General features: G+C 33.0%; 2 protein-coding genes across 2 annotated transcripts; one reads left to right on the forward strand and one right to left on the reverse strand.

The window, feature by feature from the left end:
• On the reverse strand, positions 1–27,512 carry LOC134692125 (short transient receptor potential channel 7-like). Its single transcript, XM_063552545.1, has 12 exons — positions 26,641–27,512; positions 25,859–26,053; positions 24,128–24,295; positions 23,658–23,841; positions 22,494–22,775; positions 21,735–21,996; positions 10,254–10,485; positions 9,616–9,813; positions 6,338–6,367; positions 4,278–4,347; positions 3,346–3,521; positions 1–1,254 (listed from the first exon to the last, which is right to left on the reverse strand). Exons 1-12 carry the CDS (start codon positions 27,385–27,387, stop codon positions 1,039–1,041), a joined length of 2,760 nt encoding a protein of 919 aa, XP_063408615.1. The 5' UTR covers positions 27,388–27,512; the 3' UTR covers positions 1–1,038.
• LOC134692124 (uncharacterized) lies at positions 12,146–21,660 on the forward strand. The gene is made up of 4 exons (XM_063552543.1): positions 12,146–12,282; positions 13,091–13,167; positions 19,394–19,445; positions 21,384–21,660. Exons 1-4 carry the CDS (start codon positions 12,261–12,263, stop codon positions 21,605–21,607), a joined length of 375 nt encoding a protein of 124 aa, XP_063408613.1. The 5' UTR covers positions 12,146–12,260; the 3' UTR covers positions 21,608–21,660.
• Positions 27,513–27,539: the final 27 nt, after the last annotated feature.

A 27,539-nucleotide genomic window follows, 5' to 3' on the forward strand; every position in this document is an offset into this window, starting at 1 on the left:
TGGTAAAAAGGTTATTAAATAACTAACAGTGTGTGTATATGAAACAATTCATGACAAAGGCTTAAACATTGACTACAAGGACTTAAATTATCGTGGACAGTAATAGTGTGCAAAATTCTTTATTGATAACTTAAAGCAAAACGTACTGTCTTATCTGCGTCTGATATATGTTTCTTTGATTTGCTTTGATTAAAACGTATGCATATTACCACTAGGAAAAAGTCAAATAATACAAACATTGAACTCCAAAGAAAATTCAAAACGGAACGTCTCTTAGCAATTGGAAAAAATCAAACGGTCAAACACATAAAACGAACATAAAACAAACGTCTTATTCCTGACTTGATACATTGATCCATTCCCTTATGTAGAAAATAGTGGAATAAACCTTTTTGTAAAAACAAATACATGCATATTGTTTGTTGTATCTATTTGATAAATTAACGATGAAAGCAACTTGATGAATGAAATTAAAAGTGTGAGGCTTGTTAACTGGTTGGGCTTTAAAAAGTAAAAGTAAATTGTTTATAAGTTCTGAATGTATGACATTTAGGAATAGTGATTAATAGGATATGGAAAGCGTTATAGATATACTACCAGTTGGTATCCAATTAAGGCAACAGTAGTATACCGCTATTAAATATTCATAAATCGATTGAACGAAAACAAATCTGTGTTACAAACAAAAACTGAGTGAAATAATGTACGGCACTATCGTATGAAATGTTGTTTATATAAACGAATGCAGAACGACCCATTCATGGTTGAATGAATTGTATCCACTAGTTAATGTTAGTTTGATGATCTGTCTTCATGTCACAAAAACAAGATTATGAATATTTATCATCATTGTGTTTTATCTACAAATTTACCCAGACGACTTCCTTGTGTATGTCGTAAACGTATTTAAGAGTATAAATATTGTATTGTTACTGATCATCTTGTTATGGATTTTTCGATATTTCATGAACATTCAGTGCTGTAAAAACCGCTTAAATCCTATTCATGATATATATCAAATTAAGTATCCGTCCTCTATCATTTCAGTGTAGTTTTTGGTACAAATTCGGTCATTAGCTTGGCTAACATTTCATCATTTATTCTTTCTGCCTCTGTCATTTTCCCTAGAGCTACCAATCGAAGTTTTTCATCTTTCATTTCGTTAATTTCTTCAAGTTTCCGTTCATAAAACATTGTATTCTCTTCCCAGTTTTTATGCATTAGTTTTTTGTAAATCTCCTGTGCTTCAATCAGCTAGTACAAAAAAGAGAGAATATACATATGTAAAAAATTGTTTTGAAACAAATTTAATATTAACGTTAAATATTATAGAGGATTCCAATATAAAAACATATATTTTTGTATCTTAAGTGACTAAGAATAAGGTTATATCATATTACATTTCATTAGACGAATGATCAATTAAAACATCTTTGATCAATCAATTAACATTTGTGTTTGAGACCACTATCTTCATATAATATCTATCTTCTTTATATAAAGGAAGAAGTCAAGATGCTGTACGATTGGCACTAACCCGACACCAGAGACAAATGACGCAGAATATAAGCAACTATTGGTCGGCGTTTGGCATTCAACAATGGTTCGAAACCCAGTCTGTCTACCAAAAAAAAAGAGACTTCAAAATGTATATTTTAAAACAAATTCATAGGAGAAAAAACAATCCTATTCAATCAAGCTTAGAGTATGTCATGTACGGATTCGAGCTCTATCCTTCAAAGAGCTGTGGTTCTTAATTGTTAGAAGAGGGGGAAATGAAAAACGAACATTTCAAGGCATGTGACTTAACGACTTTCCCTTGTCGTACGGAAAATAAAAATTGTTTTTATATCAGTGTGATAAAAACAGAGAACGGCTACAACGCATTTACATAACTAGTGAACAGAATCCGAACATATTAGAGCAAATAAATTTAAAAACTATATGAAAGTAGTACATTCTTGTAAAATCTATTTAACAGCAAGGTAAAACGATCACTAGATCACTCAATATATTAACTATATGATTATATTTTGTCTTTTGTTTTAACAAATAAATTCAATCTAAAATATTTGACAGGTTATGGATTATAAAAAGTAAATTTGTAAATATTGATTACAAAGTAATATGTCATCTGCTGAAATTGTCTCATAAATCATTGACAAAAGGAAGCTTGAAAGGTCTACCACTGATCATATTTCCTTCAAGCTTTCTATTGATATGTAAACCTATAGGCATGTTCTCACAAATAATCAATTAGTAATATATATTTGCCAAAGAAACCATGAGGAAAAACACAATGTATTGCTCAATAAGGATTCATTTATTACGAAATTCATTCACTTGTACATAAAACATTAAACAACTTTGTTAAAAGAGTTACTTAACTTCTTTTCGACTAAATGAAATAAATCGTAGAGGGTAGTTACAAACAAGCATGAGAAGAATCTAAACACATTGTTGAGATGATGTATACAATATGTGATAAATCTTGGCTTATGGTATTGTACCAGAGGAATGATACTTGTTTTACATGCTATGATGTAATATAGTGGGATCCATTGATATCTTTCCATTAGTGATATGTCTGTTTCTAAAGTTTATCCGAACATAAAGATCATTTATTGGCTCTCATATTTAAAGTTGTAATAACCTACATTATCCACATATAACATATTGCATTAGTTAAGGCAATGAAACAGTGTTAATTATTGTAGAAAGCAATACAAACAATTATTTTCTTTGTATGTGTGTGTTTAATTCTGATAAGGTTTCCCTTAATGTTTAAGAATTTAATTTCTTTGAAATGTCGCGGGCGCGATTAGATGACTTGAGACGACAAGTATTTATGATTTTTATCGGTTAAAACAATTTGACATTACAGTACCTAGAGTTAAAGTCTTAACTAAGTAATATACAAATATAGTTGCATAACAAAAGATTTAACAAACAAAACCCACACCATCAGCCAAGTTTCTCCAAACCACTTTCGGAGGACATTAACCTTATGATAACAACAATAACAACAGCAAACAGAATTTGGGCAGATGGACGACAACTCAACAATCGAATTTCAAATATACACCAAGTGCAAATTGCGTTGATAATCTCCTAAAACTGATCACGGGCTGTAAGGGCCTTGAGACGAATAAACGTATAAACAAATAAATAAATAGAAACAAAAACTATCAAATATAGTCAAGAAACTCAAAGGTAAATGTATTTGAGCTTTAGATTTATCCATTTGATTATGGACTTTTAGTTTGAATTTCATCGGAGTTCAATATTTTTGTGATTTTAATTTTTGAAAGTGATTAATGGTATGATGCACCATATATAACCTACCTTTTCTGTAAGACCCATATCAGTTTTTTGGAGGGTAAAGATTTCATTGGCTCCTTTATTAACATCACCGATGCTGGTATCAACTGTATTGAGTCGATTCTCAATGTCGTCAAGTCGACCTTCAATTTTGGAAGCAACAAGCTCTATCAATCGTCTTAATTTGTCTTCTGTTGCGTCTACAATTGTAAATAGTAAATGGTGAAATCATACAAAAGCAAAAACAACATTCAAATACATGTAATTAGTCGGTAAAAAAACGGTTTGAAATTTGCATATTTCTTTTTGTGCAAGTCTTTAATTACAAATATTTCGTCGTTTCCAAAAACGTATAGTCATATACGGTAGTCAGCATTTACAATACTGCCGTAACGTTAAGTTAAGTTGTTTCACATGAATCCAGTAACTAAATAATAGTTTTGTCATTCAATTACAAATCAAGATGTCATTCAAAAAATAGTCATTTGTTTATATGGCAAGGCCTTGCGGTCATAAAACTTTCGAGCAAGAATTTTGTACTCAGACTCGGGAATCAACCAATCAAAATACTGGATTTGGTGTTTCCAGCATGATTTTTGTGCTCCAAGCACTGAGCAAAGTTTTATGACTTCAACCCCTGATGTCCATGGTCAGCTGAATTGCAATCATTTCTATGCAACAGACATCTACTTAAAATATGTCTATACAGAAAACATTAGCAATAATATGATATTATACAGAAAAGCAATTCCTTTTTCCAATTAAAGAAACTATGTAACTGATTTCCCAAATTAATATTACTTTTAGCTTTTTTGAAGAGAAGATTAGCCGATTTATGTCATCACATATAAAGGTCAACTCATCTCAAACAGTTTTGTGGAATTAATTATAATACCACCAAGTTAATAAGTACAAATACATGGTGATGTTTAGTTCAATCTTATTACAAATAATACCATCGTCGTCTTCAACCTTTTCCCGCTCTGCGTGTAGTATATATCTCCTTACTAACGAACATATCACAACCTACAATAAATGAACTAACTTCTTTATAATGATTAGACTATAAGTGTTTAATTACATTTGTATCAAGGCAAAACTAACAATATTTGTTTCTTATATTCAATACCAGTTATTAAGGGAACCGTTCTTAATATAAACGGTGAAAAATCAAACATTTCTGGATGATAAAGGGGATTAAAACTATTAGTGTTCATACAATGTGTTAGAAAAGACATACATAATTAGGATAAAGAAGGTTGGAAACACAATAAAATGTGAATATCATAAAAGGGTCTTAGTAAATGTAGTTTTCTATGACAGCAAAATTTATAAACTTCTGGATGTTATTTTATGAATAATATGTTTAAAGACTTCTGATATAATATTTATTTTTATTTCAAATAGTTTAGCAATTTACGTGTTGTCATATTTCTTTTTCGGTATATGACATGCAATCAATTTGATAAATCTGTCAAAAGCTTTTGAAATTGCACAAAAAAGTAGCTAAAGCTTTTACAGTTGGCATATGTATTTGAGGAATTTGTATTTGATTACTTGTAACTGAACTTGATATATAATATAACGATGTTAGAATCTCAAGTAAAACAATAAAAACTGCAGATTGTTGTAGCTATTCCATTATGTTCTCAAATTGGATTTTTTGGGGAAATCGTTACTGAGGAATTAAACTTGAGAACAGAAATAGGGACAGTGTCAAGGAGACAACAAGTCAATCATAGAGCAGATATCAGCCAATGGCAACCAATGGGTCTCCTCGTCCGGAATTAATCTTAAAAAATTCGTAAGGGTTCCGCGGAACCCAGTGTCTCGCCTACTTTTGCTGTTAATCACAGGCTCAACAAAAATGAGGAAAAAAATCAATAAAATTATTCCTGTTGATACTATCTTTTGATCGTAAAAAGCTTCTGTCCAGGTTTGGTAAAAATCCAAGATAGTTTATGAATCTAATAAATGTTTTTAAACTTTAACTGCAGACTGTATGTAATGTTAACTGGAAGAAAAACTAAGTCCATTTATAAGTAAAATACAGATACACAGGTACAAAATTTTAACAAAATTTCCTTCTTGATACTAGCTTTTGATCATAAAAAAGCTTCTGTCCAAGTTTGGTACAAATCCAAAATGGTATAGGAAAGAAGAAAGTTATTAAAAAAATTCAAACTTTAACGACAAAGTGCATGTGTTGTTTCCTGGCAGAAAATCTAAGTCCATTTAAAAGTAAAATACTGAAAAAATTGAAATTTATTTTTAAAAAATTTACTTCTGGATACTATCTTATGATCATAAACAAGCTTCTGTCCAAGTTTGGTAGAAATCAAGTATAGTTTAAGAAAGTTATTAAAATTTCAAAAACTTTAACCACAGAGTGAATGTAATGTTTACCTGCAGAAAAACTAAGTCCATTTATAAGTAAAATACTGAAAAAATGGAATTTTATTTTTACAAAATTCACTTCTGGATACTATCTTTTGATCATAATCAAGCTTCTGTCCAAGTTTGGTAGAAATCCAGTATAGTTTAAGAAAGTTATTAAAATTTTAAAAACTTTAACCACAGAGTGAATATTTGTGGACGCCGCCGACGACGACGCTGACGCCGACGGAAAGTAGGATCGCTATGTCTCGCTTTTTCGAAGGCTCGACAAAAATGGAAATATTCTCATCAACAATACTAGGAAATTTTATACCATTTATTTAATCGTGACCTCTAGTGGTTTCTTGTGCATTTTTCTTGATATTTTAAAAATTTTGGTCTACATATTATTATTAATTTTTACTTGTTTTCTTCATATTTGATATGGTCGCATTTTTAACTGTTGTGATGCTTTGGAAATAATCTTGCATAAATACTTTTTATGTTTAACTTTACTACAGACTTAGAGAATGTGTCGTATGGAAACATACGTAGTGCATTCTGTGCAAACCAGTTCTAGAAATAATGAAACAACAAACTATAGTCGGAATTTTCGAGTTAATAATGTACGAATATTTACCTTTCGGACGTTGCATGGATCATCTGTTTTCTGAAGATGAAAACAAATATAAGATATTTATATTAATTAATAACAGATATATGGATCTGTTAATATAAAAGCCGACACACACAAAATCATTTCCATGTTCAGATTAAGACAATTGCATACATTTATTTCATGCGACGATCATTGGAAGTGGATTGTTTAGCTAGCTATAAATCCATGTTGTATCCATCAATTTCAACATAAGAAAATGCCTGTACACGTCAGGAATATTTCATAAATGTTATGCATTTGTTTGATATTTTTGAGCTTTTAATTTTACCATTTGCTTAAGGACTTTCTGTTTATAATTTTCAACGGAGTTCGGTTGTAATGTTATTTTATTTTTAATTACGTCACTCCAAAAGGAAAAGAGAACATAGAAGTATGGGATACAAAGAATATTATATTATAGATTATTTATATAATTATATGGATTAATTCACCAAGACTTGAGTATCGAGCGTTACAGATGACGGTACTGGTACTATTGATAACTAATTTTTGGACCCCATGTTTGAGGTATACCAGAGGCGAATTTAGAGGGGGCCCGGGGGGAGGGGGAATTTGGTTGCTTATATAGGGAATCATTGAAGCGTGACTGGAGCGGGCACTCTCTTATGTCAGTCAATGGGCCCCCACTTATGAAAATTCCTGGATCCGCCACTGTATACCATCCTTTCCTCAAGTTTATTGTTTTTTTGTTTTGTATTAACATTGCGTTACATCTAGTGATCTGTTTATTTGGCAATCGCCATGGCAGTCATGAGGGTGTATGAACATCCTTTGTTCGACCTGCTATTCAAATGCGTTTTGTTAAAATATACTTTTTACTTTTGCGGTCTTTTAGGTAAATGTTGTTGGTGCTGTATTTCGATCCCTCTTTTAAGAAATTTGTATTGCATGCACACGTAAACAAAATGGGAGTTTATTCAACGCAATTATAAGTTTTAATGTTGTTTTCAATTTAGACTTGTTTTGTTTTTTGTTTGGGCTTGTATTATATTTCCCTTTAAGTTATATAAAACATTCATCCCATTTCGACTGTTCAACGTTCAAGGGTTTATCCTTATTAGATATAGGCAAATAATATGGCTTTCCAAAACCGTTTCGATTCCTGATTGATTGATTGTTGGTTGCTTTACGCCGCATTAGCACAAAAAAGGCTATTTTCGATTCCTAACATCACTGAAGAGACATCAATTGACTGAATCCGGATATAATGTACCACTTTTTACACCCCATGTTTGAGGTATACCATCTTTCCGCAAGTTTATTGTTTTCGGATTGGTATTGATTTGATAATTAAGATTCATTTCGTTACATCTGGTGATCTGTTTATTTGACAATCTCCATGACAGTCAGCAGGATTTCAGAAATTCCGTTATGCGACCTGTTAGTCAATTGCGTTATTTTTCACTTTTGTGGCCTTTGGAAAATTGTGTTGGTATATCGACCCCTCTACCATAAAAAGTATTTTGGCTGCACACGTTAAATTGAGGTTTGGCTTTATAAATATTTTGATATGAGCGTCACTGATGAGTCTTGTGTAGACAAAACGCGCGTCTGACGTACTATATTATAATCCTGGTACCTTTGATAACTATTTATCCAACGCAATCATATATTTGAACGTTATTTTCAATTTAGACTTGTATATACATATGTGAAACTATCAAGTTTGAGACAATAAAGGCATATATTATTGATGAATTATAGGTTATTACACGAGTAATTGAGATCAAGACACGTCTAGCTTAAATTGATTATGCATGAGCAAAACTACGGCAACGTCAATATAGAATATATCATATATTGACAGAGCTGATCTTGGATCGGCCAGATACACCTTATCACACTCCTCGAAACAAAGTAAAAGCTAAACGGTCAACTGAAACAGAACCAGACAATAGGTAGAAAGTCCGCAATATTCAGACAGGATAGTCGGACAGAGAAACCCACATATCATCATCATCATCATCATCATAATCATCTGATCAAAACGCATGTAAGTAAATTAAAAGTTTGGAACATCCCTAATCTGTTTTACCTATACCTTCACATCTTACATCATTCAATTATATGTCAGCTGTGAAATAAAGGGAGGGCCTTTGTTAATTGCATGCCAATGAAGTTTAACTGAGTGTAACGCAACTTTTATCATTATAGCTACTACATGTAGCAGATCATAGTGGTCATTGTTTATTAATGGGGGCAACCAAAGTTTCCGAAGTTAAACTCATGACTATCATTGCAGGACAAATGTTAATCCATCTCGATGAAGATTGGAGACAAATGCTACTGTCAAAGGCAATGTTAGAACTAACATCTTCACTGTTGAAAAAGTGATTATCTGTAGATATTCCAACCGACCAACGAAGCCCCCATTGATTTATTTAAGTTTAGAACATAGGAAATATACTGCCATCTATTATGTCACATTTTAAAATGAAAAAAATATGAACAAGAAGACGGACCTCGACAAAAATGAAATGTAAATTCAATAAATTATGTGAACGAAAAAGGTTAAATCACAAAAATACTGATTCCTGAGGAAAATTCAAAACGGAAAGTCCCTAATCAAATAGCAAAATAAAAAGCTCAAACACATCAAACGAATGGATAACAACTGTAATATCACTGACTTGGTACAGGCATTTTCTAATGACGAAAATGGTGAATTGAACCTGGTTCAATAGCTAGCTAAACCTTTCATTTGTAAGACAGTCGCATCAAATTCCATGGATGGACCATTATCAATAATACGGCCATGATACATTGGTACAAAATTAGTTCTCGGTCGAATGTATACACGTGTGACGTAAATACTTGCAACATAAACAACATTATATACTAACAAAAGGATGGAACATGAACAGCGTATATTCAACCCATACACAAGTTCAATAAAGCAAAAGTATATTTTCTATTCATTAAATACCTGTACCAAGTCAGAAATATGACAGTTGTTATTCATTCCTTTGAAATTTTTGAGCTTTTGATTTTGCCATCTGATTATAGGCACCTTCCGTTAAGAATTTATTTTGAAATAGTTGTTTTTGTTATTTTACTTGTTTCATAATGAGGAACACATATCGTACGATAAATAGTAGTCGTTAGTCATGAACATTTCAGTATAACTTACGATAAATGTAAGTTGAATGATTATTTTTATGAAAAGAGGCCATTGTAAAGTCAGGAAGTGGAGGACATAAATATGAATTTGTACATGTACAAGATTTGTGATATATAACCTTTTTGAACATACTGGTTCTTTTAAGCTCAGTTTTACATCCACATCTGCATATAAAACTCTTTATACAACAGACAAATTTCATAATTGTTTTTGGAGTTGGGATAATATTGAACGGTGGAGCCACTGGACATCCGGGTTCTATAAACGAAAGCCACAGCTCTGTTCTCATAAACTTCCATTCTACATCTCTTTTATCCTGTAAAATCAACATACAAGCATCAAGGCATTTTATTTAAGTTTATTAAAAGTATAAGCATAACTTAAGCAAGCAATGTATATTCCAAAATTCAATTGTACCAACAAAAATATTTTTTCTACAACCTAACTATAAACAAATCAAAAATTATTTTGCTTTTATTTCAAATAAAAAAACTCATGGCATTTACTCGAAGAAGAAAACGATCTGTGTATTTCAATATATCATAGTCTGGATCGGATTTACAGAATAAAAATAATGGATACAAAGTTCAGAATTAAGAGCCAAAAATACAAAACCTAGAGAAAAATAGGACAAAATATAAAAATTATGATCAAAAGAGAAAAATTGGCCAAAAAATAAAGAATAGACACAATTGACAGAACAAACAAAGAAAACAGAAAAAGGACCCCAACCAGACCCAAATATATTACACTCACTTGTACTTCTTCAAATGTAACTGACATCACAGCAATCAGCAGGTTCATTAATACAATCAGCGCAGCAAAGACATATGTACCGTATAGTAAGTATCCGAGGTTCTCTGTGTAGACGTTCCTTGAAGGGTTGTTCGTCAGAGAACTCATTGGTGCATCCTTGTTCAGCTCCGGTGCTTCTCCTGGTCCAAAGCCAAACAGAGACCATACCAACATAAATAAAGTCGCCCTGAAACTAATTTATAATTGTACATAATGAAATTATTTATTTGAATGAATACGGAATATGATATCAAAGTCATATGGACAGTTGTCATATTGGCAAATATACAACATCTCTTTTTTAGCTCACTGGGTCCCGAAGGGCCGCATGTGAACTTATTCCATCACTTGTCATTCGTCGTCGTCATCTGTCGTCATAAACTGTGCAAAATACCTTCAAACTTTAACTAACTGATCCACAGGCTATCTAATTTATAAATTGTATCCGAAATTTTGATTCATCGACAAACATGGCCGCCATTGCTAAAAACAAACATAAGGGTCAAATGCAGTTTTTGGCTTATATGTCAAAAACTAAACCAACTCTGACATGGGGTAAAATTGTTCAATTGGTCAAGATCTTTAAGCCCTGAAATATTAAGATTAATCGAACTAGGGTAAAATTGTTCAATTGGTCACGATATATAAGCCCTGAAATATTAAGACGAATCGAACTACCCATTGTTGGGTGGCTGCCACTAAATTGGAAGTTTAAAGGAAATTTGGCAGTTTTTTGTTATTATCTGGAATATAATAATAGATAGATATAAACTGTAAAAAGCAATAATGTTTAGCATAGTAAGATCTACAAAGAAGTTATATGAGCAAAAGTGTCAATTGACTCTTTAAGGAGTTAATGCCGTTTAAAGACAATTTTACGAAATTTGTTCATCAAGTCTGCTAAAATAAAAAAATCTTTCCCTCTGAAACTATTATGCCTTATTCTTCTTAACTTTAAATAAATGTTCCTTCAGAAATTTATTTTATAATATGTAACCAAATTTTTTATCCATCAACAATGATCATGGCCACCATGGTTAAAAATAGAACATAAGGATCAAATGCAGTTTTTGGCTTATATCTCAAAAACTAAAAGCATTTAGAGCAAATCTGACTAGGGTAAAAAAAAAGGTTCAAAAGGTCAAGATCTATCAGCCCTGAAATTTTCAGACAAACTAAACAACCCATTGTTGGGTTGCTGCCACTAAATTAGTTATTTTAAGGATATTTTGCAATTTTTGGTTATAAACTTGAATATTATTTAAGATGAAGATAAACTGTAAACAGCAAACATTTTCAGCAAAGTAAGATCAACAAAAATGTTTGATGTACAGATTTGCCAATTGACCCTTTAAGGAGTTATTGCCCTTTAAGGACAATTTTACACAAGTTGTTCATGATTTTTAACTTAAGAAATCTTCTGAAATGAATGTAGTACTAATTTTGTATTTTATTTCCTTGTACGTCAACAATCATAGACACTGGCTAAAATGAGACATATACAATGAACATTTAAATGGACTTTTAAGCAAGTCATTAATATATATTGAAAAGCAAAAATAATTATTATTGAAAGATTTTAGCAAAAAAGTAACAGGTGAGCGATTCAGGCTCTTGCGAGCTTTTTGTCTTATATGAAACATGTTGATGCTTTAAAAGAACAAAATGAGATGTGACTAACTTAAATGGAAATTAATTTCTTAACCAATTTTGAAAGATAAAAATCAATAATATTATTTTGTCGAATATAAAATAATTGTATATTGAAGGTCATGTGAAAGCGGACATACCACTTAAAACGGATTACACGGTATAAGTAGTAGTTGTGTTTTAGATAGTAAGCTTATTGTTAATATTTCGCAGGAAAACTATTTCCTGTAAATCGGTCGGGACATCAATGTACACTTATGTTAAAACATTTAGTTAAAATTGTTTGTAGGATATTTGAATAATAATTGAGTAAATATCATGACCACCCTTTCAGAATCAGGTAAGTAAACAAATGTTTGCACCTGTCCTAAGTCAGGAATCTGATGTACAGTAGTTGTCGTTTGTTTATGTAATATATACGTGTTTCTCGTTTCTCGTTTTGTTTATATAGATTAGACCGTTGGTTTTCCCGTTTGAATGGTTTTACACTAGTAATTTTGGGGCCCTTTATAGCTTGTTGTTCGGTGTGAGCCAAGGCTCCGTGTTGAAGGCCGTACTTTAACCTATAATGGTTTAATTTTTAAATTGTTATTTGGATGGAGAGTTGTCTCATTGGCACTCACACCACATCTTCCTATATCTAAATATTTGCCATAAAGGTATTTTGGTTTACAGGTACCTTTTTCCAGACCCTAATGGTCTACTTTATATAGATAACGTGTCACGTTAACTTCCAACTGACAATAGAACCAATATTAAAGTCCGTTTGGCTATGTGGGATGTATAAATACGCACTCATGAACAGCCGGGAAAACAAGTCAAATCAGACGCCTACCATATGCAAAGTTCTACGCTCTCATTCCACCGACGAGGCATTGCATCAACTTGCCCAATCTGCAAATATTTTACGCCGATTTCAACAGAAAAATTATAGGAGCATGGAAGTAATTTTCAACAATATTTTTTTTCATATCCTTTAACCTCCCCCTACCCCACCCCCTTTTTTTTATGGTGGTAGACCAACAAATTAACCACAAACAATATATCAAGTTTAAATTTTAAAATCAGCTGAATTATGTATAATGACTATAAAATATTTAAGTAAACATTTAACGAAAAAGTATCTAGATTGTTGCGTATTTTTTCAGAACAGGAAAAGCGTCAAAAGACCATGTTCATTGGCAGAGTACTGCGAGCTATACGTGTAAAGCTGCTCACGAAAAAGGTATGCATTTTTTAGTGGTGTTTTCAAAGACTTAGTGTGTTGCTTTTCCGCAATGAACGCGGCATATAGGGTTAGAGAAATGCTTGATAGGCTTTGCATCAGAATGATATGTCCGAGTAAGGTGACGCGTACAAAATGATTACCTGCGAACTGTAAACTAACGAACTGTTAAAAATTCGGATCTGGAGTAGGTTTCACAAAACAAATTATGACTACATTATTCAGCCATGTATTCATAAATAAGATTTTTATTTCCACGATAAATACATGATTAATATTTATTGTTTGAAAAAGCCATCGTAAAACTAATTTTTACATCGCGATGACCGTGGGGGCATTCCGATGCATTGCTGTCGCCTAGATTTCCATTACATAACATTTGTGTGGGTTTTTAACCGATCGATAAACACGATAAATACGCAGACATTAACGAGTACAAAATAACACTCCTTCTCGTTTGTTATAATACATTTCTTAAATGAATACTGATAAAAATATTTTTATTTAGAACATAAATTAATAACATAAAAATGTTTTGTTATTAGATACATATATTTATCGCTATTTTGTGCATTTTTCCTTTGATCTTTTTTTGTGATAATTTTCATATCATGCTTCTAGCTTGAGATGGAAAAAATTATCACTAGAAACTAAGGAGGCCACGTGGCGTTGCTAACGAAATTGACATGAAATTGTCGACGTCGTCATAGGTAAAATAGCGATAAACAGATTATCATTGATCATCTCAACTCGATTGCTTTTCTCACTTTCGCTGTACCAGCTCAAGCGAGAAAATCAATCTCGTTGAGATGATCAACGATAATCTATAATTATACGTAAAAGAAATCATTGATAATATATATGCACACGTATCAAAAAATGGTGTTAACGCATGCGGAAGATGTCCCAAGAACGTTTTGCAGCAATCCCCCATGCAGAGTTAGCGGTCCTTACTAACTCTGCATAGAAGATTGGTTTTGCGGGGAAATATGAATGCCTACTCAAATCCAATCTGTTCTAAAAATTTGTTCTTTTACTTTTTCTAGAATAGTGTCCACCATGCACTTACACAGTACTATTATTAGAATAGTAGAATAGAATGATATAACAATGGATGAAAATTGTATATACATGTAACTGTTATATTAATATAATATATAACAACAAACCAGTGTATATTTGTATCACTGCAATATAACAGTTATTACGGTGAGGTTGAATTGCCTGTCATTCACTCATCATCCACGCACGAACTTGTCTCAGAACAAAATATATTTCTGTACATTAAGATCAGTTTCAGGTATAGAGATATGTTTTTTGTTCTGAGACAAGTGCTTTTGACCATCCACAAGAACATGCTGTCATTCGATGTTCAGTACTTCAGTACTTTAATGAGTTCGGGTCATGAATAAGCAAATACAAAAGTTTATTTAGAATTTCACTTTTCTTTTGCAATAACAATACTATTTAAATATAAGAAGATGTGGTATGAGTGCCAATGAGACAACTCTCCATCTAAGTAACAATTTACAAAAGTAAACCATTATAGGTCAAAGTACGGTCTGCAACACAAAGCCTTGGCTCACCAGAACAGCAAGCTACAAAGGGCCTCAAAAAATGACTAATGTAAAACCATTCAAACGGGAAAACCAACGATATAATCTATATAAAAAAAAACGAGAAACGAGAAACATTTATGAACCACATCAGTCCACACGTATATTGTGTAACACTATATATATATACAACCAATCGGGCTAACTCATTCATGAATGTTTCTAAAACAAATATTGACAGATGGATACAGGGACAATATCGGCCTTGAGCAAAACAAACTGATATAATATTGATCTACACTATTAATTGTATTACGATCGCTTACTGTTTACTGTTGATAAATATAGATTATTACAAAGGAAAATAAACATTCTACAAATAAATGTAGATAACATTCTAAATGTAGATATGATGAAAACAGTGATGCCTTCGAGCACTTGATATACAAATAAGAAGATGTGGTATAATTGACAATGAGACATCTTTCCACCAGAGACCGCATGACGTGGATGTTAACATTTATATGTCACCGTGAGACCGCATGACGTATAGGTTAACATTTATATGTCAACGTGAGACCGCATGACGTATAGGTTAACATTTATATGTCACCGTGAGACCGCATGACGTATATGTTAACATTTATATGTCACCGTGAGACCGCATGACGTATAGGTTAACATTTATATGTCACCGTGAGACCGCATGACATATAGGTTAACATTTATATGTCACCGTGAGACCGCATGACGTATAGGTTAACATTTATATGTCACCGTGAGACCGCATGACGTAGAGGTTAACATTTATATATCACCGTGAGATTATTTCATAATCAAGGATGCAACTTGCAGCTCATCTAAATTTTATGATAGGCGTCTGTAACTGTATTCTATGGTTCTAATACTTTTTTTTACATAAACAAAAAGAAAAGACCTAGGCTTATTCAACTACTATTACTTGACGTGTAAAGTGGTTTAATATGCGGAATTTGATGTTCCCAATTTCTAGGTCCATATATATCTTGTTTGCGACGTTTCGTTTTCGCGTTTCCTAGTCCTGTTTCAAATAGAAAAAAAAATCAAAAAAAATCAGCGGATATTTTATTATCTCTATCTCAAAATAAGCAGAACTAAACTCGACAGTTTTCAACTGTACAGTCTCTTGAAGAGGAAGTCAGAAAAGTGAAGCAATGGAACTATTATGCACGACAAAGGGTAGTCCAAAGCACCAAGACAAATGCATGGGATATGCAAAAAAATATACAACTAGTTCACATGCTTATCAAAACTATAATGTTTTATCGGATTCTCAGAAAGGGCTTTATATTCTGCTTTGAATGCAAACTATCTTAACGTGGCGGGTAATCAATATGGTATAGGTAACACATGCATAGATAAAAGAGGGATGAAAGATACCAGAGGGACAGTCAAACTCATAAAACGAAAATAAACTGACAACGCCATGGCTAAAAATGAAAAAGACAAACAATAGTAAACATGACATAACAAAGAAAACTGAAGAATAAGCAACACGAACCCCACCAAAAACTAGGGGTGATCTCAGTTGCGCCGGAAGGGTGAGCAGATCCTGCTCTACATGTTGGACCCGTCGTGTTGCTTATATGATAACAAATCCGGTGAATAGTCTAAAGGAAGGACGGGAGATACCAGAGGGACAGCCAAACTCAAAGATTGAAAAAAAAACCTGACAACGACATGGCTAAAAAATTTAAAAAAAAAAAGAAGACAAAACGACAAATGATAGTACAGACTGAGTACAGAAGACACAAAATAGAAAACTAAAGACAAAGCAACACGAACCCCACCAAAAACTTGGGATAATCTCGGGTGCTCCGGAAGGATAGTCATGTGGCAACCGCTGTGTTACTTATGTTAACAAATCCAGTAAATAGTCTAATTCGGTAGAAAACGTGAACAACCATGGGAAATATGAGATAGATTAACAATCTGCTTATTCGTAAGATGTAAACGTACTACTACAAAGTACAAGTTTGGCTAAAACTAACAAAGAATGTATAGGAACGCAATATAAGGGCCTCTTCATAATAGCTGTTTTATATACGATATAATATTAAACAATTTTAACTAGAGGCTCCAAAGAGCCTGTGTCGCTCACCTTGGTCTATGTGAATATTAAACAAAGGAAGCAGATGGATTCATGACAAAATTGTGTTTTGGTGATGGTGATGTGTTTGTAAATCTTACTTTACTAGTCTTGCTGCTTACATTTATCTCTATCTATAATGAACTTGGCCCAGTAGTTTCAGTGGAAAATGTTAATAAAAATTTACAAATTTTATGAAAATTGTTAAAAATTGACTATAAAGGACAATAACTCCTTAGGGGGTCAATTGACAATTTCGGTCATGTTGACTTATTTGTAAATCTTACTTTGCTGAACATAATTGCTGTTTACAGTTTATCTCTATCTATAATAAAATTTAAGATAATAACCAAAAACAGCAAAATTTCCTTAAAATTACCGATTCAGGGGCAGCAACCCAACAATGGGTTGTCAGATTCATCTGAAAATTATAGGGCAGATAGATCTTGATCTGATTAATAATTTTACCCCGTGTTGGATTTGCTCTAAAAGCTTTGGTTTTTGAGTTATAAGCCAAAAACTGCATTTTACCCCTATGTTCTATTTTTAGCTGTGGCGGCCATCTTGATTTGATAGTCGGGTCACCGGACACATTTTTAAAACAAGATACCCCAAAGATGATGATTGCCAAGTCTGGATTAATTTGGCCCAGTAGTTTCAGAGGAGAAGATTTTTGTAAAAGATAACTAAGATTTACGAAAAATGGTTAAAAATTGACTATAAAGGGCAATTACTCCTAAACGGGTCAACTGACCATTTCGGTCATGTTGACTTATTTGTAAATCCTACTTTACTAAACATTATTGCTGTTTACAGTTTATCTCTATCTATAATAATATTCAAGATAATAACCAAAAACTGCAAAATTTCCACAAAATTACCAATTCAGGGGCAGCAACCCAACAACGGGTTGACCGATTCATCTGAAAATTTCAGGGCAGATAGATCTTGACCTGATAAACATTTTTACCCCGTGTCAGATTTCCTCTAAATGCTTTGGTTTTTGAGTTATAAGCCAAAAACTGCAGTTTATCCCTATGTTCTATTTTTAGCCGTGGCGGCCATCTTGGTTGGTTGACCGGGTCAGGCCACACATTTTTTAAACTAGATACCCCAATGATGATTGTGGCCAAGTTTGGTTCAATTTGGCCCAGTAGTTTCAGAGGAGAAGATTTTTGTAAAAGATAACTAAGATTTACGAAAAATGGTTAAAAATTGACTATAAAGGGCAATAACTCCTAAACGGGTCAACTGACCATTTCGGTCATGTTGACTTATTTGTAAATCCTACTTTACTAAACATTATTGCTGTTTACAGTTTATCTCTATCTATAATAATATTCAAGATAATAACCAAAAACTGCAAAATTTCCACAAAATTACCAATTCAGGGGCAGCAACCCAACAACGGGTTGACCGATTCATCTGAAAATTTCAGGGCAGATAGATCTTGACCTGATAAACACTTTTACCCCATGTCAGATTTCCTCTAAATGCTTTGGTTTTTGAGTTATAAGCCAAAAACTGCAGTTTACCCCTATGTTCTATTTTTAGCCGTGGCGGCCATCTTGGTTGGTTGACCGGGTCAGGCCACACATTTTTTAAACTAGATACCCCAATGATGATTGTGGCCAAGTTTGGTTCAATTTGGCCCAGCAGTTTCAGAGGAGAAGATTTTTGTAAAAGATAACTAAGATTTACGAAAAATGGTTAAAAATTGACTATAAAGGGCAATAACTCCTAAACGGGTCAACTGATCATTTCGGTCATGTTGACTTATTTGTAAATCCTACTTTACTAAACATTATTGCTGTTTACAGTTTATCTCTATCTATAATAATATTCAAGATAACAACCAAAAACTGCAAAATTTCCACAAAATTACCAATTCAGGGGCAGCAACCCAACAACGGGTTGACCGATTCATCTGAAAATTTCAGGGCAGATAGATCTTGACCTGATAAACATTTTTACCCTATGTCAGATTTCCTCTAAATGCTTTGGTTTTTGAGTTATAAGCCAAAAACTGCATTTTACCCCTATGTTCTATTTTTAGCCGTGGCGGCCATCTTGGTTGGTTGACCGGGTCACGCCACACATTTTTTAAACTAGATACCCCAATGATGATTGTGGCCAAGTTTGGTTCAATTTGGCCCAGTAGTTTCAGAGGAGAAGATTTTTGTAAAAGTTAACGACGACGGACGACGGACGCCGGACGCCGGACGCAAAGTGATGGGAAAAGCTCACTTGGCCCTTCGGGCCAGGTGAGCTAAAAATGTAGTAGTGCTAGATCTTGCTTTTAAGGAGACAGATTTGTAAAAGCAAATTGCTTGTTTCTGAATCCTGAATATTATTTCCTTTGTAAATATTGTATCATGATGAATTATCTGAATAAATATTGTTTAATCTAGATCTTGCTTCTTGAAAGTTTTTATGTATGTGTTGTATAACTTACGCATTGCGCAAAACTGTGTATGTATACCGAAGAAATGTTTACAAACACAAATATTCACAACAAATAACAATGTCTTTTCCATTTTAGGGAAAGGACATTTTGGAAACAGACTCTAGTTTGAAAAGCACGAAGAAAACAGGTAAGAATGGACCAAAAAGTGTCTTATTATTCAATAATTTCGTCTTTCGCTACATCTAAAAAAAAAAAAAAATGCCAAAAAATAATAATGATCGTACAATAATCTTGAACACTATCTATTCTGCTATAAAATTTGATTCTTTGGACATACAGTGTGAAGTTATTTCTCTCAGCGCAATATTGATATTGTGTGTGTAGCCACTAGGATATATATACGAGGGGGGCAAGGGGTTTAACTGTTATGCTGTTATGAGGCGTTTTGATCCGTTGATATCTGTTATTCTGAAAATATATTTACTGTTAGCTGTTATTGTCTTATTCTTTGTTAGCTGTTATAGGACTATTATCTATTTTGTTATCTGTTATTGTGAGAATCTATTTGCTGTTAACTGTTATTGCAAATTGGAATGTTAGCATTTTGACAGCCAATCTTCCGTAGAAATTGAAGATAATTGAAAATTGTTATTTGATTGGATAATAGTCTCATTGGCACGCTTACCACATCTTCTTACAATGTATATATATCTATTAAGGTCTTTCTACTGGTAATATCGGCTGGCCCTGTATTTGCAGATTAATTTCAGTAACATACATCACATAAACATATTAAAATCAATTGGACCCAGGACCATTCCAGTATATATTATCATCCTTTGTAATAAATTCCATTGTCTGTGAACATGTAGCATTTTGTACAAATTATAATATAAAAAAAGCATTTGTACACCCTATAGATTTTTTTCATTCAATGACCCCATAATAATCTTTATGTTGTACTAGTACACCATGGTCCCTGATTAGGGAAGGATTGGACACCAACTAGCATGCTAAAGTTGACGCAGTCACATTCTGTATGTGCCTATTTCCAAGTCAGGAGCCTGGATTCAGTGGTTATAGTTTGTTACTGAAATACTAAGTTTCTCGTTCACTATTTTGTGGATAAATTAGGCAGTTAGTTTTCTCCTTTGAATTGTTTTACATTAACTACATGGTAGTGGTTTGAATTATGGCTTTGGGAATTATACAACAACTTTTTCTTATAGCATTTATATTATAAGTGCTACTCCCTCTCTTTTCAAAAGCATGAAAGAGAATTCTAACCACCATATTTTTAAAAGCTTTTTGACTGCTTCACATGGCGAAAATTGAGTCTCAGAAACCATTGATGCAAATAATGTGTGTTCAGTTTAATTTTTTGACAAATACCCTTTTAAAATTCCAACAGCTTCTCCAATACTGTACCCAAATTTTCCATATTCTATAATTTCACATAAGATGCGTGATTGGTGTTTCACTTGGTGTCATCCAAATTTTCACTAGGTCCAATGTCTATTATACTATCAGAATTGTCACTCGACTCAATTTCTATTATCAGAATAACCATAACTGGCATGCGTGTGTCAGTTACATGTCCTGTCTCCACTGATCTTGGTATTTTTGAATTTTATAAGTAAGTTTTATCATGAGGTCATTATATACAAAAACTATCTTGTGCATTAATGGTTTTTTTATTACTTTTAAATTATATATATTGCTTTTCAGAAATAAAAAATCTAAAAATCAAATTGATAATAAAGTGTCAATGGCCGAAACGTCTTGTTTACACAAATGACAAATTTCTAGGTCCATACTACAAATTATATACTAAGATCTACGAGTCATCAACTGGATTGGTCCTGGACAGATTTATTTTCATATTTTATTTACTGTTATCTGTTATTGTCCCTTTTCAATTCCTTGTTATCTGTTTTTCACCAAATCAATTCACTGTTTTGCTATTATGGGGACCCCTTTGCCCCCCTCAAATACATATAGTTAAATAACCAATGAAGATAGTGTAAGGTATGTTGGAGGGGGCAAATGTGTTTACTGACGTTTATTTCATCAAGTCGAGTCTAGATATTGGATGTTAAGCTAGTCATCTGTTGTATATTTTCAGACCGAACAGACTCCTTATCATCAAAATTTGATTTTGACGAAGACTGTTCAGATATACTCGATTTGAGTGACGAAGATACGACTAGTTTATCTGGTGGTCAGTTAGTATTTATAGATGATGATGATGATGATGATGATGATGATGAAGAGGATACACACTATTTCGACGAATGTCCAAAAGAAGTAAACGATAAAGAGGAGGAGGAACAAACATGCAATTCGTGATGAAAAAATTCCATGATAAAGATGTGATACAAATGTCTTCCGAAGACAAATATAAGAGAGGTGAATGGCTGAAAATATAAATTTGATATGTGACTGCGATATGATATAATCTTGAATTGGGGCTTACCCTTTGAATGTAGTAGTCTGACATCGATGAGCGGCATACAAAGCTGCTAACCCACAAGAAAAAGCCAAAAGTATCAGCAAGAACATGCCACACAATTTCATTAAGTCTGTGAATGTTCGGTAAAATGATACTAAAATAGTTCCGAAAGTTTCATTGGCTGGCATAATAAAGGAAATTCTGGATATACTCAGGATTATTCCAAAGGAAAACAGTATATCAGAGATCAGCTCGGGATCAGGTATCCATGATGGTTCCCAAGATACTGTAAATATAAATAGCATTTAAACGGTTGTGTACATGAACATTTAATAGTGTCTGTTCGTTAACCTCGTTTTCTACTCTGAATTGTATTAGCAAAGTTTGTGTATGGTGGATAGTTACATTGTATCATAGTAACAATCATACCACATCTTTTTATCTTATTATTAATTCTTTCATTTGAATATTACGCTTCTAACTCATACCGTTGATAGATGTACTATTCAACTAGTCAATCGGCGTTAAGCGGCTAACTATTTTGTAAGATTTCAATAAAATAAATAAAATAATAAAATGATCAAAAGTCTATTAATTTGTCGTTTATTTTGTTTAATCATTTTAACAGGGATGGAACATGAATTTTAAGCGCAGTAGACTATGCAGCAATGTATTCCAGTAACTAGTAAATTACTGTGACATATACAAAAAAAGTAACAATCTCGACTATATTTGGGGACTGTAGGCGTATGAACACGTTAGTTTCGATCTCTGAATACATACCTCCTACGGAATACGAAACAGATGGACACACATCAACTTCGTCAACTTCAGCCGTTACGTAACAATGAAGGAGAGTAGACAGGTTAACTTGTTCTCCTGTTACATTCAGAGGAAGTGGGTTTGTAGTAAAGGCGTCCGCTACTTTGATTGGTACAACTATGTCTAAGGTGAAGGACGCAAGAAGAAACATCAGCATGAGCGAATCTATAATATTCCAAACTGACCCGGCGTAATCTTCTATGCCAGAAGACCATACTTGTTTCATTTCTTCCCAGATCCAGCCTACAATATATTAAATCCCTTTTTTTAAACTGGGTTCGTGTTGTTTATTCTTTGGTTTTCTATGTTGTGTCATGTGTAATATTGTGTGTCTGTTTGTCTTTTTTCATTTTTAGCCATGGCGTTGTCAGTTTGTTTTAGATTTACAAGTTTGACTGTCCCTTTGGTATCTTTCGTCCCTCTTCTATATGCTCATATATAAGTTTTCAAGATCCATTTTTACAAAGCTTAACTCATCTTTAAAGTTTTAGTTACTGAGTCCAAGCTCCTTCTGTAGTTGTCATTTATTTATGTATTATATTCAAATGAGGTGAACAAAAGGAATTTCAAAATTCCATACATTTATAAGTTACTAACCAACTTATAGCAATTTTGTCGAATGCATTAAAAAATATAAGCAAAATTAAAAAGACATTTTAGATATATTTGTTATGTTTGTCTTAAACTCGAAAGAAAAAACACACACATTTAAGTCACAGTAACAAGTATAAAATATAGTTTAACTTCAATTTTGCGGGGAAATAACAAATTTCCAGTATTTACAGGTAGGGAAACAGATATGCATAACTGGCCGAAACTACAATGTTATTGGAGTCTCTCAGAAACTCCAAGCCTAAATTAATATTGTTTTTTTATGTTTTGTATAGCTCTGAAAATACCTATTTTAAAAAAACTATTTTATTTAGACTTTTTGTTGGTTTCCACAATTTCCGATATTTACCCTGTAATTGAAACAAATGTAACAGACATTTTCTGTAACTCAAAAATAAATTTTAAAATATTACAGTGTATAAATAAAGGCAATAGTAGTATACCGCTGATCGAAATTCATAAATCGATTGAGAAGAAAAAAATCCGGATTACAAATTCAGAGCATGGTCTTACCAAGAATCCAAACAAATATCAGCGTTATCAGAATATATGCAGATGTTGGTGTGTTATCACATGCCAATGAAATCCACATGTCACTATAATGTAATTTGGCTACCACGGTCAGAAAGAGAAAAGATAAGTATGAGCATGTATAACTTAAGAATCTTGTAGATGGGGTATTTAGCAGGACTGTCACCTACAATATAAGAATGGTTACATTAATATATGAGTTTCTTCATTCTAACAGCGCAAAACTTTGTCTGATACTGATCGACCTGCTTATCTGAACTACATCCCTCTGTTTTATTTCATTGTCGCTAACCAGTAATCCATCACTAACGCGCGTAATAGCTATTTCCAAATTTAGCTTTCTAAGAATTTGAAAGTTCCTACAAACAAACTTTACCAAGCAATTCAAATGAAGAACACAATGTATATTTATTGCAAACCGATTGATATAAGCATTTTTATTATTTACTTACTTTACTCCAAGGCGCAACTATATACACGACTGATAAAATAGGCAGTAGAACCATACCAATCGGAATAGACAGTAACAGATACTGGAATCTATTCAGATACCTCATTGCCTGTAGACCTTTAAACCATTTCTCAGAAACTTGTGCTTGGCACTTCTCATGTGCTACAAACTAAACAAGGATAAATACATTATATATTTCGTTACGTACAAGTTTTTTCATGTGTGATAGCAAAACAGTATCACTCTTCATGTTTGTTCTTGTGGTGGCCATGATCTGCATTAAATGATCACACGCATCTAAAGAGTGTTACGCTAAGCCTAGTTTAAAAAAAGCCATACGATACATAATCAAAACTGATAACTTGTAAATAATTGTAATTTGCTGAGCATCATCAAGTGAACATTAGAAAAACATAATAACAAATAATTAAATCGTAAGATTTTGAATAAAATAAAGCGGAGTGCCTATAATATAGGACAGGAGATTAAGCCTGTCACTGGAAAAAAGAGATGTTGGAATGAGCCAACCATTTTGACTTGGGACAAGCCACTAACGAAAAGAGAATATGACACTCTCCCTACATGAGGACTCCGCTTAAAATTCGCAATTTCAATATTATATATACTTGTATTCAAAACTCCTCCATTTTGCATCAATTTTACTTGAAGATGGAAGAATTGCGTGTTTGCTATACTCGATGGATCATCGTTAAAACTCATTTCCCCCGGCGCTACATTTTATGTTTGCATATGTCAAGTCAAGATACAGTAGGTTGTCGTTTGTTTCTGTTTAAAATGACAACATTACATGATAGGACTACAATACAAATAAATGGGAGAACATATAGGACACAACTACGAGAAATCTCAGATCAGTAATTGGTGTATTTTTGCTGTTGGGATATACAAGTACCCGGCCGCGTACGCTTCCAATCTGTGTTTCTGTTAGACGTATTATTATGTGTATCCATCTAATGAGTTTAGCCTTTTTCAACTGATTTTTATAGTTCGTTCTTATGTTGCACTGTTACACCACTGTTCCAGGTTAGGGGAGGGTAACATGTTTAATTGCGCTACATTCTGTATGTATGTGTGTTCTAATCACAAGTAAGGAACCTGTCATTCAGTGGTTGTCGTTTGTTGATATGTTACATATTTGTTTTTCGTTTAATTTTTTGTACATACATTAGGCCGTTAGTTTTTCTCGTTTGAATTTTTTCATACATTTGTCATGTCGGGACCTTTCATAGCTGACTATGCAGTATGGGCTTAGCTCATTGTTTAAAGTCGTACCTATAATTCCTTAAAATACTTCTACACTAGTTTGTCTCTATTGGCAATCATACCACATCTCCTTGTTTCAAAATCGAAAATAGGCATGAATGACAGGAATCTGATGTACAGTAGTTGTCGTTTGTTTATGTAATATATACGTGTTTCTCGTTTCTCGTTTTGTTTATATAGATTAGACCGTTGGTTTTCCCGTTTGAATGGTTTTACACTAGTAATTTTGGGGCCCTTTATAGCTTGTTGTTCGGTGTGAGCCAAGGCTCCGTGTTGAAGGCCGTACTTTAACCTATAATGGTTTAATTTTTAAATTGTTATTTGGATGGAGAGTTGTCTCATTGGCACTCACACCACATCTTCCTATATCTAGATACTTACATCTTGCTGCTTGTTGACAAACGGCGAGAAATTATAAAAAAAAGTCAATACCGTAGATTATATCTACCTGTTTTTGTTCCATTTGCATTGCTGTTAAAAGTAAAGGAAACGATTCGCTGCTATAGGGTTTTTCTGTGTTTGTCTCTATTTTACTTTTGACAGAAGAAGACAGCAAAACTTTAACCTCCTCCGATGATCTGCATTCGTCTAGTAAGTCAAGAGTGAACTGCTCACATTGATTACCAAGCTCGTCGTAGATTTGCTATAGAAAAAAATATGAATTAACCATTGTTTTCGCAGTATCTCTACATATTGTTTGTTTTGAAGAAGTTATTAAATGTATACAATGTCATGGGTTGTGGTTTGTACTCGTTTCTTCGCAATATGTCCGGAGTCCAAAAAAGACTATTTAAGACCTTCCATCAGAGTAAAATTTCTTAAGATATCACAAAGCAAACATTTAATTATGGCAATGGTGAATCTTCAATCTGAATATAACCACATATGTGTCTAATAAATCTTCTTTTGTAGGTATTTCAACACGTCTTGAATCCAGCCAAAAAAATGATAGTATATAGCTATTCTACATCATTAGCAACTAGACTTGTAATGTATTTTCTCGTTTGTACAGAAAAGGGAGAATAAAAAGGATTAAAAAGATTATTCAAATACTTGAAATTGAGCGACAAAAAAAAAACTAAAACACATCATTATATTTTTATAAATGATATACTGAAGTTTTGCGTCATAAATACAATCGAAATCATTATTCGCGGAACACAAACTTGGAAAACATAAAGTGCAAAATTATGTAAACCTGAACATTTCAATTCATATTTAGATTTTTACCTGATATTCAGTTTCAATTTGCTTTTGATGTCGGAACTTTTTACTTAGCTGAAAACAAGCTAGCACAGGATCTTCTTCCGTAAGACTTATATAAGCAGGACTTGCTAAAGCTCTAAATGTATCTAACCGACGGTTACAAAATCCCAAGTAATCATTATGGCGGTCACCGATACAATGCTTGCAGGAACAAAAGTAGTCATGTGGTATTTCTAAGCAGATTCCTTTCAACATAATTATCTGTACGATTTGGAAATTGTTTTTAATCGATGCTCGCATCAGTGCTTCCTTTAGCATAATTCGTACTTTTGATTTAGTATTTTTTGGGTGCACGTTATTCGTCGTCCCATTTGTGATTGAGATTAAATTTAACTGTTCACTCGCCTGTCTTTCGCTCGACGTCAAATCGTAAATTGAATTTTTCAACAACAATTCACAAATTTGTGTCCTCTGTTGTTCCACTGCACAAAGCAGTCCTTGGTGAATTAACTTATCCGAAACTTTTCTAATCAGATACGAAGTGAGGCCTTCATCCTCAGCAATAATAGCTAAATCTAAGGCACTTCTTCCTTGAAAATCTAATACTTCAGCACTTGCTTCACTGCGGTCTATCAACTGTTTCACAATTTCCTCGTCTCCAAGTTCTGAAGCTGACAAAAGTTGTCGTTCATTCTCGTTCAGTCCTGGTTGAAGTCGTTCTGCTAAAACTTTCACCTTGTTTTTATCGTCTTTATTATATTTCTCCATCATATTTCCAGTGGCCTAGCTATGTTTTTACCCCTGTCATCATGACATTAACCTCATTGGGTTTAAACAATATTATTCTATCCTTCCATAAAATGTCATTTCACGTCATCTGTTAGAAGGCACAATTTTTATCTAATTTGCATCTTTACAATTTA

Source organism: Mytilus trossulus, chromosome 12 (genome assembly GCF_036588685.1).
Source record: "Mytilus trossulus isolate FHL-02 chromosome 12, PNRI_Mtr1.1.1.hap1, whole genome shotgun sequence".
In the NCBI taxonomy this organism is placed as follows: Eukaryota; Metazoa; Mollusca; class Bivalvia; order Mytilida; family Mytilidae; genus Mytilus; species Mytilus trossulus.

What these genes read in the sequence shown, in the direction of transcription:
- LOC134692125 (XM_063552545.1), bottom strand. Translation starts at nt 27,387, where the DNA reads ATGATGGAGAAATATAATAAAGACGATAAAAACAAGGTGAAAGTTTTA. An exon ending in TGCAAATGGAACAAAAACAG is followed by an intron (nt 24,296 to 25,858) that starts GTAGATATAATC and finishes ATCCTTGTTTAG; the next exon opens with TTTGTAGCACATGAGAAGTG. An exon ending in TAGTTGCGCCTTGGAGTAAA is followed by an intron (nt 23,842 to 24,127) that starts GTAAGTAAATAA and finishes CTTATATTGTAG; the next exon opens with GTGACAGTCCTGCTAAATAC.
- LOC134692124 (XM_063552543.1), top strand. Translation starts at nt 12,261, where the DNA reads ATGACCACCCTTTCAGAATCAG. An exon ending in GACCACCCTTTCAGAATCAG is followed by an intron (nt 12,283 to 13,090) that starts GTAAGTAAACAA and finishes GTATTTTTTCAG; the next exon opens with AACAGGAAAAGCGTCAAAAG. An exon ending in GAAAAGCACGAAGAAAACAG is followed by an intron (nt 19,446 to 21,383) that starts GTAAGAATGGAC and finishes GTATATTTTCAG; the next exon opens with ACCGAACAGACTCCTTATCA.